General features: G+C 38.0%; 1 protein-coding gene across 1 annotated transcript in view; it reads left to right on the forward strand.

Moving 5' to 3' along the window:
• Window positions 1–9275, forward strand: part of TRPV6 (transient receptor potential cation channel subfamily V member 6) — a 30942-nt gene extending 21667 nt beyond the window's left edge. Inside the window, exons 3-10 of the mRNA XM_042809615.1 lie at window positions 1079–1291; window positions 1588–1674; window positions 2767–2843; window positions 3884–4049; window positions 4333–4399; window positions 5135–5403; window positions 6470–6576; window positions 8566–9275. Coding sequence (XP_042665549.1) covers window positions 1079–1291; window positions 1588–1674; window positions 2767–2843; window positions 3884–4049; window positions 4333–4399; window positions 5135–5403; window positions 6470–6576; window positions 8566–8836 — 1257 coding nt within the window. The 3' untranslated portion in view covers window positions 8837–9275. The remainder of the gene's footprint in view (window positions 1–1078; window positions 1292–1587; window positions 1675–2766; window positions 2844–3883; window positions 4050–4332; window positions 4400–5134; window positions 5404–6469; window positions 6577–8565) is intronic.
• Window positions 9276–14511: the final 5236 nt, after the last annotated feature.

Consider the following 14511-nt stretch of genomic DNA (forward strand, 5'->3'; position numbering starts at 1 on the left):
ACCCTTGTAAAAAGTTGATTCTCCTGCTGTTTATAATCCCCTTTTAAATACTGGAAGGCTGCAATGAGGTGTCCTTGCAGCCTTCTCTTCTCCAGGCTCAACAAGCCCAGCTCCCTTAGATTCACTGGGCCCGTCTTTTGAATTTGTTGAGGTCCCTCTGGATGGTGTCACTTTCTCCTAATGTGTCAACCACACCACTCAGCTTAGTGTCATTGTCAAACTTGCTGAGAGTGCACTTGAGCCCATAAGATCATGGCACCGAATGGATTTATCATATTCCCTGCCATGCGTCAGCTTCTGGTAAACTCAAACGATAAAATGGGCTGTTAAAACTATGTTGAAGGCAACGGGTGGTGGGACATTTAGGCACTAGGAGAAGCATTTGGCAGAAGCCACCTGCTTGGTCAGTACTTGATGATCTAATAATCAAGATGGTCCTGTCCAATCTAGCTGGTCCTTTCGCCCTTCATGGTCACAGAATTCATGGTCACTTAACTAGGCTGAACCATGACAAACTAGTATTGCTGCTGTTTTGGATTTAGTATAATAATGTTAATAACACAAATTTCCCGCTGTTCCTGAGCAATTCTTGTACTAAATCAATTTCTACTTCTCACATTACCCTGTATCACAGTTATAGAATGGCTTAGGTTGAGAGTATGTTAAAGACAATCTAGTTCCAAGCTCCCTGTTGTGGCTACCAAGGATCTCAGCCAACCTGGCTTGGAATGCCTCCAAAACATGGCGCATCCACAACAATCACTTATCAAATATTCATATGGATCCAGGCTATAGGGACAGAAAACATGTCTTCAACGGTGTCTACTATACTTTTCCAGTGTATGCCACTGGTACACAAAAGCTGTTCTCTATGTACGTTTTCTTTTTCCAAGGCCCTACTAGCAAACTGAGCAAACCCAAAATCACTTGATCGTTCTAATTTTTCAAAACCAAATTGGCCTCCTAATGCTGAATAATGTGAGAGCAGTTTGTTAACATTTTCCAGGGAAACAGTGTCAATGATGCTTATAAACAAATTCCCTCACAGTAAATAATTCCTTCTCTCTATCTTTCTCAGGCACGCCAGATCTTAGATTTAACACCTGTGAAGGAGCTGGTGAGCCTGAAGTGGAATATGTATGGACGTCCCTATTTCTGCTTCCTGGCTTTATTCTATGTACTCTACATGGTCTGCTTCACTATGTGCTGTGTCTACCGGCCACTGAAACCTCGAACAGGCAATAAGACAAGCAGTAGAGACAATACAGTCTATGTCCAGAAAATGCTGCAGGTACTGTGTCAGTAGGAATGAGAGTTTCACAGGCAGCACTGGGCCATTTCTATCTCACCTACTTATCTGGAAAGTCCAAGTGTCTCCTATTCTCCAGTTTTCACAGCTGTCATCCTTTCCCCATCAGCTGACCTTCACCAAGTGAGGAACACTAAGCATGATCTGTTCTCTGTTGTTTGGGCTGGGATAGTTCCTGTGGCCTTGTCACGTCTAGCCCTGTTTGCTACAGTAACAGTGGGCCTTCTTTTCCCCCATTCTCTGTTTTAATTTCTTTTCATTCCTTTTTCTCCTTTCAGGAATCTTATGTAACATATGAGGATGAGTTGAGGCTGGTGGGAGAACTGATCACAGTTATTGGAGCTGTAGTAATTTTGATCCTTGAGGTAAGAGAAACAGTGAGCTATTGAGTTTTGAACTGAATCAAGACATGATTTTATTTTGTGCATAAAAATGAGTTTGTGCTTATAACTCAGTAAGGGTTATCTGCTGAGTCTAAATGTTTCAGTATACATCTGTTGCAGTTGACATTATCAACAGTATTTATTGGATGAAACAAATGCTTTGACAGCTTACTAGTAAAACTCTAGGTACTGAAGAATCAATTAGATGGACTGATCATTATCAAATACTATCTGTAGGGTAGTGCTAGATTTCACATTAGCATCATCTGTGGTTCCAATTGAACCCAACTATTACATGAGATTATAAGAGACTTTCTATACTGATGTGGGAGATGGGTAAAATGAATCCTGTGCTTATACAGGAAAGTTTATGTTTAATTGGAGAGCAGCAACAATGTGGGCCTATAAAAGGAGTGTTCACAACCAAAATTCTGCAGTAGATGCGTCTAGGTGATTTCCTGATCGTGAATTTTAGAATTTTAATTTTAAAATTAGATCAGAGCTGAAGTTTTTTAAACTAAACATGTACACACATACGGTATCATTGTACCATGAAGTCGAAGATCAAAATTTTTATATAGAGAAAACTCAAATGCTGGTTCCAAAGCTAATGACTGTAGTAAGATTGAGTTTTCAAACCCCATTAAAAAAAAAAAAGAGAGAGAGAGAGAAAAAAGAAAGAGATTTATCTCTCCTCATATATGTTTCACAAGAACAGGTGTTTCATCCTATTCTATTTTTGGTCAGGACTCTGGGGCTCTGCTACAGCTAGCAAAGAGGATGACATAACAAGCCCCTCTGAGTTCTTTTTTGTCTTTTCTCAGCTATTTGTCTAGTCTCTTCAAAGTATTGTACACTAACTGCAGGATCATAGCTCTGTGTTGCAGAATCTCTGCCTCATATCAAAATTTCTCAATCTGCCTGCTTCATTCATTCTGTTTTTAAAGTAAAATTATAATCAAACTGTGAAGCAGCACACAGAGCAGATACAATTGACCCCAAGACTCTGTTGATATTAGTGGTTACCTTAAGTTTAATAATGGAATCCTGAAGTCAATAGGATATCATTCTTAGATCCCAGATATCCTTAGAGTTGGAGCAGCGAAATACTTTGGACAAACCATCCTGGGAGGACCTTTCCACATAATTGTGTAAGTACACCACTTTTTAAGTTTAATAAATACATGATCTCTCATTTCCTCCTGCAACTTCCCCCTCCCATCCAACCCTGTGTTTTTCTAGATGAGTCACCTCCTCTGTTCCCTTAGAGCACAGTTGTCCAACCGTGGCTTGCCTTGGCCACACTGAGTAAAGAATTGTCTTGGGCCACGTACAAAATATATAACAGAGTTAATGTATATAAGTAACAAAATAGAAACAGGATAGCAGAAACACTTATCAAGTGCACACCGCAAAACTAGTTAAAAATGTATTGTAAATTATTTTATACTTTTGTGAACTTTTTGAAATAGTCAAAATTAAAAAAAAAAAAAAAAGTTCTCAGCACTACATGAGCATTCTGGGTGTTTCCTTCACAGTGAATTTGTTCACTTATTAAATTATAATAAGAAATAACACAAGTTGGAGTTTAATAATTAAATAAGAAAACTTACATGCCTACTTAATAACAAAAAGCACAAGTCCTCACGTACACTGTAGGTGAGTTGAAATGTTATTATCAGTAATCACTGTGTTTTCTCATCAACTGGCACAAGTACGTGTAACGTGCAACACACGCAGGTTTAATGTGTCTGAGTGGGTGCAAGTGGCAGAGTTGGCACTGCACTGTTCCCTCCCCTCCACAATGTACTGTTGTAGCCTAGACAATCTGCCCTCAAACTATTTGTAATCAACTGATGACAAATAGTACTAAAAATCAAATCATAATGTTAAAAGTTTACGATCTTGTGGGGTCGAATTACTAGCTGTCTTGGGCTCTATCCGGCCCATGGGCTGCGAGCTGGACATGCCTGCCTTAGAGCATTCCTATTGTTGATTTCTTTCTCTTGTTGGCCCAAGTGGTGTATAAGAAGCCAGGCGAATGGACAGCTAGAACTGAGCATGCTGATTGGTCTCTGCCTATGAGCTGGTGGCTGTATGTGCCTGTCTTGAAATTTTTGTCAAGAAAAGAAAAAGTAAGGGTAAGATCTCTTTACTGAACGTTTTTTTACTGTCTCTTCTTCCTTTGCAGTATCACATATGCTTGCATGATTCTGGTAACCATGGTGATGCGTCTTACCAGCACTACTGGTGAGGTGGTGCCCATGTCCTTTGCCCTGGTACTAGGATGGTGCAATGTCATGTACTTTGCACGAGGCTTCCAGATGCTTGGGCCCTTCACCATCATGATCCAGAAGGTATAAGAAAAAAAAAAAAAAAGGGATCGTTGCACATGTTGTGACACCTCTTTGCACACAGGGAGAATTGAAAGAATACTTTTTCTCCCTCTGGACTTGCATTAGTGGCAAATGGACAAGTTCCTGTCTGAATGAAGGGTTTGGGACTTTCATATTCTCTCTTTCATGCAGAAGCTTCCTCTCATCCACTTTTGATGTTAGAATCTGGAAATGATTTACAAGGGTTGCATGGTGGCTTGGTGATACAGTTGGGTCTTATGGTGGCTCTGTCTTTGCTCTGCAGATGATATTTGGAGATCTTATGCGCTTTTGCTGGCTCATGGCTGTGGTGATACTAGGCTTTGCATCAGGTAAGTCTAGAAAAGGAAAATGGTGTTACATTACTTTGCCAACTCCTTTGATATGAATTAAGTGCTTTGGGTTTCAGATTACTCTCATGTCATACTCTGAATAAAAGTTGGCAAAAGTAGTGATATTGTGCATTTTCTATTTCTTTGAATATAGACTCTTTCTTTGGACTGATTTATGTTCTTATTAGCTTGGTTTTCAACTCTTGCTCTTTCCAGGGTAATTGAAATTAGGACAATCCAGATAAATCTACGTATATCTAAGTCAAAATTTAAAAGCATATTGTATTTATGGTGTTTGTATGTGAAAAGTGACACATTTAGCTTTATTCTTTCCACGAATAAGAAAAAATTTCCATTTGTAGACAATTTTGATGACAGTTAATAGGCACCATTTTTTCTAAATGGAGGAATTCAGTGACACACCTTTGATTCATATTCTTTCATATTCATATATTCTTTGTCAGGTGCCACTTTGTCAGACTGCCTTTGTGGTGGAACATTGTTGGGAAGGTTAAGCATCTGCCACCGTACCACCAGCATGGTGCTGCTTCTGACATTGTGGACCAACATAATAAAATGGGAAGCATTACTTTAGGAGCAGACTTCCTACATGTAATTCCTTCCCAGACTAGCTTGTATTGTCAGCTTCACTTAATAAGACTCTGTTGTTGCTCTTGGATTATGATTCCCATTTTTAAACTATATCTTTTATTTTTCCCCATTGTTCTCCTTTAGCTTTTTACATCATCTTCCAGACAGAGAACCCTGAAAACCTCGGGCAGTTCTACAACTATCCCATGTCCTTGTTCACCACCTTTGAGCTGTTTCTCACTATCATTGATGGCCCTGCAAACTATGATGTAGACCTGCCTTTTATGTACAGTGTGGTATACTTTGCCTTTGCCATCATTGCCACCCTCCTTATGCTCAATTTGCTAATTGCCATGATGGGTGACACCCACTGGAGAGTGGCTCATGAACGAGATGAACTCTGGAGAGCCCAGGTAATCTGAGTAGGGTGTTCTCTTTGAATAAAAGTAAGGACAATTTGTCCAGGAAAAATATGTTACTCAATTCAGTTACTTATTTTACTTTCTCTGCACTATAAAGTCTTTCCCAGACCCTCACTTTGCTCATGGGCTTCTCATGGTTCAATAAGCCCTTTAATTCTGCTTTACTGATTCTGTGCATCAGCTTCCAAGTGTTGTTTTATCAGTATGATTTTCTATAGACTATATTTCTGTAGATCTTCCCATGTGAAACTACCTTCCCTTATATCTTTGGTATAGTAATTTTACTCTACCAATATATTACCCTGTATACCAACAATATTACCCTATTTTGAACAGCAGAGGGAAAAGCCCATTCAACCTTTCTTGTCCATACTGTGTCCCCCTTCACTAAGTTTCTTCACTAAGAGTGGAATTTCTTTTTAAATAGAATTAAAGTTGCCTCTTTATTAAAAATCACATTCTTGTGTAATTGAGAGTTAAATAATAATTACAGAGATTGTCTGGGAGGAAGATACAATGAAAGCTAATGGTTAGAAGTTGGTGGGTAATGTTTTTGGATCCATTAAGAGAAGTTGGCCTGACTCACTTCCTGAAAAGACTCTGGCCTTTTGATGTATTCATACAGATCGCTTACAGAACTGCTCAACAGGAAACCCACTTCCTAGTATTTTTCCTGAGATAAAATAGAAATTCAGTTAACTGTTGTTGTGTGGCCAGGGTAGTTAAGTTCTGAAAATTGTTAACGCTGATGTAAATGTTGTCCTCTTATTTATCTTATAAATTAATTATTCTAGTCGTGTTCATCAGGTATAGAAGGAAACAAGTTTAACATTTTTTTTGAAGAGCACCATTGGCAATCACAGCACAGTTAGAATTAAAATTGTGACTTGCTCTGTAACAAAGAATATTGGCTCCGTGTTTTTCTTTCATTATGTATGGAGCTGTTGAATGCTTGTGAGACTGGTAATTTTGAAAAGAGAGTGATTTATTTTTTTTTTCCTAACTCAACCCAGTCCTTTGTCTTATTTATTTACTTATTTTTGTTTTAATGGTAAAGATTGTTGCTACCACTGTCATGCTGGAACGAAAACTGCCACGGTGTCTCTGGCCTCGCTCTGGGATCTGTGGGCGGGAGTACGGGCTGGGGGACCGATGGTATCTCAGGTGAGTTCTCTGCCAGTGCACATAAAGATCCCAGAAGAGACTTCCAAATGCATGGGTCAGAGTCATTCTAATGGCCTAGAGAGGAGAGTTTGTGGTCCCTTCTAGAATAAAGATCCTAGTTTGCTTTATGTTTATGAGTGACAAACACTGTTCTGCTCAGAAAGTTCTGCTATTGAATTCTTCTCATCAGTTGATGCTTTCTTTTCCATTATTTCCAGAAGAAACATCCTAGAAATTGCATGGTTATAAAGCATAGTTATATTTTTTTCAGATACCTTGTAATGATGATAAAACTTCACTGCTGTGCTTAGTTGACTGAGCACTTGATGCTTGAAAGAGCAGAGGCAAAAGCAATCAGTGAGATGTTCAGCAGTAATGAACTGTGCTTCAGATGATTCAAAATAAGACAGGAATAATTAAAGATAATTTCTTTTTGGTGTAAATATAATAACTATATTTTATAATATGCAAGGATTGTTTCTAGTGACAAATTCTCGGGTCTGAGATTTCCTTTTAAGCCCTGAAATAACAAACTGTCTGTAGTCTCAATAACAAAATATTCCTAAAATTAATCAGCATTTCTACCGGTGTGAGAAAAGTATAAACCATATTTGGGCATATGCTCTTTCTCACTGCTTTATTTTTTGCTGATAAAACCAGAAGGGATGGTGGTGGCTGTATGAAACAGGACTCTGCTTGGTTTTAGGGAGAAGTGAGCCTTGCAGATTTTCATGTTTACCAGTGAGAACAAACAGATCTAAAGTGTTATCAAGGAACAAGGATTTCAGACCAACGTGTAAAATGTAACTTTGCAAAAGCAGTATCCCAGCAGAAATTCTTCATTGGATACAAAGGAAAAGCTCCGAAAATAATGCCTCCTTTTTTTTTTTTTTTTTTTTAATGTTCTCTTACAGTGTCAGAAACAAATGTTGGTTCCCACTAATATTCTGTTAACATTTTGTTGCTGTGTGACAGACGGCAGAGAGGCAGTCTGGCAAAATGACATCTGACATGGAAGTGCATAGGAAGCAGAGGTGTGCCATTGAACTCCTCCACGTGGAAATAATTGCACATACTGACATTCACTGATACTTGCTGAACACTTATTGAGACTTAGCAGTGGATGTAAGAACAGTGAGATGGTGGATGGCACATTTCAGCAATTACACCATTGTAGACGCTGTGAAACAGTGAGTCATCTCTGCTGGTGTAGATTTTTATGAGCACAGCATGCAGACTTTTGTTCATCACTGGTGAAAATTGCCAATAGTGGTGGCTATTTTGAAAAATAGTGTTTTATAGCTAGAATTTGTTGTACCAAATAGTGTTGTTGTGCTCTTTGTTGCTGTTTCCATTGAAACAAATGGGAGGCATTACTTTGGGAGCATGTGAGAAGTTCTTTCAGATTACATGTATGTTTGTCATATATAGTATGGGACGATATTTCCAAAGTCATTTCTTAAGTGAAGCAGAGAAGGGTTGATGAAAGTGGACAAGGTAAATCAAAGTTCAGCAAAAGATAAATGACACATCCTGACACTTGCAACTATGGAGTATTTAAGGAGGAGAGACAGCAAGGAAGGAAATAGATGAGTATATGTGGATATAAAAAGGATCTGGAGCTGGAGTTCAATGGTGTGGAATTGCCAGTCATTTACAGCTGACAAATCAGAAAAGGCAAATCATGGCCAGGGAGAAAAAACTAAGGGCTGAAGTCAGTATCAGGAATGAAAGCCTAGAAAGGAGATAATTGTGCTAGCTGCTGAGTTGGTAAGGCTACTTTTATGAGATCATATGTTAGAGGTGGAAGAAAACCAAAAGAATTATTAACCAGTTTCCTGTTTCTGCATAGGTGTTTCTGGAATGACTGAGTCTTTAAGCATGTATTTGGGAGTGGTCTATTCATTTATTTTCTTGATTAAACTGGCAAAATTCTCTTTCATTTAGTGTTTTTTTTTTTTTTTTTTTTTTTTTTAAATCCTCTCACAGAATAGAAGACAGAATTGATCCCAACAAACACAAGATGATGCGATTCACAGAAGCATTTAAGGGTCATGATAGGGATAACTGTGATAAAAGTCTGGAAAAGCTGGAAGTTGATAGGAACATCCTGTACAAGAAGGACATGTCCATTCCATCATTGTCACGAGGCACATCTAGGACTAATTCTCAGAGTGGCTGGGAGATCCTGAGACGCAATACTTTCCACCAACTTCATGGAGAAATCAATCATGCCATGGAAGAAGTCTATGATGTCTAACCTTCTTTATTCATTCCACAGCATGGATTGCATTTGCCACAGTAGTTGTCTCCTCCAACTGTTCATACACACTCCAGCATGCTACAGATTCAACAGCATTGCAGAGCTCTGCCAGTGCATCAAAAATTGTTCCTGGTATCTTTGTTATGATATATAGATTGTCTTTCTCTCCTACTTTTTAGGGGTCCCTGCTTTTGCATTAATATTTGTGCCAAGTTAGTTGGCTTGTTGAGCTAAGGCTTGTAGTTTATAATGCTTGTAAAACCCCACAGAACTGAGCAATAGAAGCCAGCACTGGAATTTCAACAATTTACTAAGAGGCAGTTAGTAAGACCTTTCCCAGAGTGTAACATATATGCAGGTCACTTAAAAAATTATGCATCCTGTTTATTTCCATGAAAAATACAACAGAAACAAAGACCATAATAAAATTGTTTGATAGAGCAAATTCTCATCTACAAAACACTGTTTTTCACAGTAGCCACCACCATTAGCTTTGCATTTCTGCTAGTGATGAACAAGAGCCTGCATGTCTTGCTGGTAAAAATCTGCACCAGTGGTGGTGACTGTCACTGTCACCACTGATGAAATGCATGCTTTGTCATCTCACTGTGCTTGCATCCACTGTTTGGTTTCCATAATTATTCAACAAACATTGATGAATTTGACGAATATCAGTGCAATTGTTTCTGCGCAGAGGAATTCATTTCTACATCTTTGCTTCATATGCACTTCTGTGTCAGACACCACTTAGACTGCCTCTCTGCTACCCCCTATCACACAGCAACAAAACGTAATGGGTTGTTGGTAGGAAGGTTCAACCTTTTCTGCCATACCACCACCATCTGCCTCTAACATAGTGAGACAACACAGTAAAATAGGAGGCATTACTTCTGGAGCAGCTCTTGCAAAATCTTTCCCTTCATTCTCACAGTATCCCTGTGCTCTCATAGCAAATACAGCTGGCTGAAGTACTATTTTACGATTTGACACAGAACTAAATATTAAGTCCAGCCAAACCCTATAACTATGCTCAGGAATGAAGGTAGTCACTGACACTGTTGATTTAAAGGCCTTTAACCTTTCCATTGGCGTTCAAGGCCTGACGTATACTGTTCTCTGAAGAATGGAAAATTCTATTAGCTGCATTTTCGACATTTCTATTTTATCAGGACTGTTCTGTTTGTTTGTTTGTTTTTAATTTTATTTATTTATTTTTGTCATATGAATGCACTTTAAGCTGTATTGCTTTTTAAAAGAAGTGATTTCTATTCCTGGGAGGATCCGAAGGATCTGAAGTGGGAACTTTTTTCCTAATGAGAGGATATAATAAGATGATCTTTGAAGATGTCTACCAACTGAACTCTTCCTCTCCTCTTCTTCTCCTCTTTCCTTTCCTCCTCCACCCTATGCTGTCCTGTCCCATCCCGTCCTGTCCTGTTAAGCGCCCAAGTGAGCTGATGCTGGTCTCTTGCTTTCTGTGGAAGAGGAGGGTTTTGAACTGTAGTGCTTAGTTTTACTACTGAACCATCAAGGTTAGCAGTACAACGTAGCGGTGAATGAAACGGAGAGGAAATATTGGAAAAAAAAAAAAAAAAAAGAACTATTTAAAAGACAGTTCAGAAACTGTGGTGTCTCTCTCCCTCAGAAAGTCCCAAACTATCATTACTAACTCATAACATGACTAAATCACCCAGACAAACATGTTTCAGTCTGCCAGTTTGTCATCTGCCTAGGGTGACTTTAAGATAAACTGAGAAATACCCAGAGAAATAGATTGTCATTCCAGGGGTTTTAGGTTTTTTTAGGAGCGTGGAGTTTCATTCCAGTAGCAGAAGTGTGTGAAAACGAGCACATGGTCTCAACATTTCCATTCCAACAGGACCAGTGACAGAAATTTTGTTTTGAAGAAACCGAGGATTATAATCGAGTGCTAGGAATTGACTCAAACCATCTTGTGAAAAGTAAAGCAAACAGTGAAAAAGCTGGAGACAGTACTATTGAAAAATCATTGCAAATGTCTTCCACGTTTTCTCTTGCAGGTGCAGTAATGAGCATCACAGTATTTGCAATAACACTTATTTATTTAAATGCCTTTTTTCTATTACTTGGATGTGTAGCTATGCTCCAATAGAAGACTGACAGAAGAATGTCTCTCTGTAATTTGACTATATACTTCTGAGTTGTTACATTTGGCTGAATTTAAAGTTTTGATCTTCTAAGTATTGTCACCTCTTTCCTAAATATGTAAGGTTTGCACTGGTGGTCGAAGGAGATGGGAACAATATGGCACATTAACCAGAAATGTGAGTTTCCACAATGATTTTAAATGCATTCTCTTTCACACTGAATAGAAAATAACAGGAAAAGCAGAACTGATGACTTCCCTTCTACCGCTGCAGTCTTGTCATTAACTTGAAAACCTGTAGAAATTCAATTAAGATGGAACTGACTGTGGCCATTTCTGCACAAGAAATTCACTTTGTGATTATTTAATAATATCAATAAATCAAAAAGTCTTGTTAGAGATGTAAGCTGTGTAAGCCATGTCTCTGAGATTGAGTTTGTGTTCTTCTACATTACTGTAAACAATAATGAAAATTTTGACCTAATGACTCAAAGCAACATACTGACATTGCAGGAGGCAGGAAAGAACTCTGCTGGCAGTGATAAGCCTTTACAGATTTCTGAATCCATCCTCCAAAAAAAATAAACCAACAGAAAGTTAGTAGAAGGTACGTTAATGGAATGTCTTTTTAAATAATACATTCTGTAAGAGTTGACTTTCAGAACGTTTGCATAGCACCCACGCATAAAAAAAATCTGCATTATGTATTTACTGTACTTGAAGTTGCCTAATGTAAATAAAAGCAGAGAAAATGTACTGATTTTTATTATGTTTTATAAATCAATGTAGACCAAGTCTTCTTACTCTAGTGTAGAGCTGAATAACAGCTATTGGAATTTGGCTTTCACTTTCCTGAGGTAACTTGAATATTAAATAAATAAATTAATAAATAAATAAATATTGGAAAAAATACAAAAGGCAGCAGAATCTTTTACCGTAAGCAAACAATTAATCAGACAACTTTGCCTAGTATTTTTTTTTCATGTGGAGCTGTGAAGCCCATTTTAAACATTCGTTTTTGTCTGGAGAATCAGCTGTTATAGAAAAAAATTCAGGTGATGATAAAGGTCAGCAGAAATAACAGGTCCAGCAAAAGAGAAATATATTAAATTTGTCTTGTAAATTAAAGCGAATTTAATTTAAAATGGGCAGATTTGCCGTGCCCATGTGAACCTCAGGAGGCACCTGACAAACATTTCATCTGGCTTAATGAAATCTGACTCAGGCTGGGAAACAGCAATATTTGCAATAGCACAAAAGGTAAAGCACTTTTGCTGTAATATTCTGCATAAATACATTGCTCCGTGATTTGCTTCAGTGTTTTGTATTTCATGATGTAGATATATCCTAAAATTATGAATTAGTATTTCTCCTTCTTACTGTTGCGATCTTTCCTCTCCCTTCTAACAATATTGCAACAATTTCAAAACAAATATTCCTGCCTTCCTGGACTCTGCCAATCTCAAAATATATTTTAAGACACTGAAGTGACTTCTGAGTTTGTGATAATGCATCAAGAAAAAATGTTTTCATCCAGCTGCGTGTAGTAAAATGTGAAGTTTTTAGCTGACAATAAAAATCTTCAATATGTGGACTGTCTTGTCTACTTTTTTTGTGTTTAAAATAAATACAATGGGATAATTTCTGTGTTAGTTTCTCTAGTAATGGTCGTGGACATGAACTGACAAAATATTTGGGTCACTTTTTTTGGTTAAATTTTTCGAATAAAATCTGTTTTCCCAGAACAATCCATTTTGGAAATTCATTTATACAATATCTGTATAGAGTTCCAAATACTGATTTTCAGTGCAAAGTAGGAACTATCAACATCCCCTTGCCTCCCCCTTATCTTTTTACTCATTGAGTGGTTAGTGAAAACGGCAGCAGAAGCTCTTTGGAGAATAAGCTAGATCTTCACATTTTTGAAAGGACATACTTCCAACTGTGAGTCCTTGCTATAGCTGTTTGCAGTAAAAAACACGTGGGGAGACATGGGGGGTTTTCTCCCATGCAACAAACAAACAAAACCCCAAAAAAGATGCAGGCAACCCAGTTTTGCTTACATATCTCCCTAAATTTGATGTTGAGAGACAGCTTGAGAAAGTCAGCTGTAAAAAGAAGGTCCTCCTTCTTTATTAAGCGTGAGTAAAATTGCTAATAGATTAAAATCAGGCTTTGTATTTTTTTGTTTGCAGTATCTAATTTAGTCCCAGTCATATCTTCTATGTCGTAGATTTCAATAGTAAGTACAACAACAAAACCATCCTTATTTATGTCTTGTATAGAAGTAAATAAATTAAAAGTACACCCTAACCTGATTTTTGGAAAGCTCTCCAAATGGGAGTAATGTAATCCAACAAATACTTGGTTCATATTGGTATAGCTAATACCAGTAGCCATTTACTACTGATAATAAGAAGTTGGTTATTTTAATTTCCAAAATGATGGCATTTAAATCGAACTCTCAGTTGTGCACAAAGAACTCTTCTGCAAGAGCTTTGAGTTTGCCTTGAGAAAGTCTGCAGTGTAATTCAGAAAATAAACCTGTGATGCTATCATCAAGAGTCTTTAAAACAGACCGTATATAAGCCTCTGGTCTTGCTATTGTTTTGTAATATATTGACAATTGCAAGCCATGTGAATTCTGCTTTATCTCTGCTTTGCATCACCCCTACGCATACATGAAAAAGTTGTTCACAGAACACATACCTAGTCATTAATAAAATACCATCTCAGTTAATTAATTACAACAAAAAGAGAACTTTAGCGCATCTCAGAAAGAAGCTTAACCAGCCTATGGTTAGAATGAATGATTAAAACACACAAATAAACAAACAAATAAAAACCCACATAGAAGTTCTAAGTTGATCTAAGAATTTTTGTGTACAGTATTAATTCAAGTTCCTAGGAGGACAATATTTGCAACACAACCTGATCAGTTATAGAATTGGTAAAATAAAGAGAGAATGACATGTGGGATTTTATTTGTTTGTTTGTTTGGTCAAAATCATTCTGTGCATCTATTCTAGCCAGCTGGATGAAGAAGGAAAAGTTGAAGAGTCAGAGATCTCCGTCAGAGATCCAGTTACTGGAGTCATGTAGAAAAACAGTCACCCTGGCCTGTAGTGTTACCCAGTAGAGGGAGAGTAGTGATCTCAGCACCAAACACAGGTGGGGTAAGTGCATGTTTATGAGTGCAACAGGTGCAAGCAACTAGTCAGGCTATATGCACCCATGGACTGTAGTGTCTGTTACTGGGTAGAGTGGGAGCCCCAGTGTCAATAATTAGAGGGTCCACAGCAACCTGGATCTGAAAGGGCAGATTTGAGCTTGGGCTACCAGCTGGTGGGAGGAACAGTGTGTCAGACCAGAGGTGTAATTGCCCCTGGCCTGTGGAGTCAGTTACTGCAATGAGTTAGAAGGAGAGATTCAGTGCAAGCTACTGTAGCAAGAGGGGTGTAGTGGATCCCTTCTCCCAGCCACTGGGAGAAATGTGTCTTCCAAAACCTGCTTCCAGAAGGTGGAATTGGAATGACAGGGCTGGTGA

The sequence above is a fragment of the Centrocercus urophasianus genome, unplaced genomic scaffold (assembly GCF_019232065.1).
Source record: "Centrocercus urophasianus isolate 14NV4802_14NV808 unplaced genomic scaffold, USGS_Curo_1.0 seq_12, whole genome shotgun sequence".
Classification (NCBI taxonomy): Eukaryota; Metazoa; Chordata; class Aves; order Galliformes; family Phasianidae; genus Centrocercus; species Centrocercus urophasianus.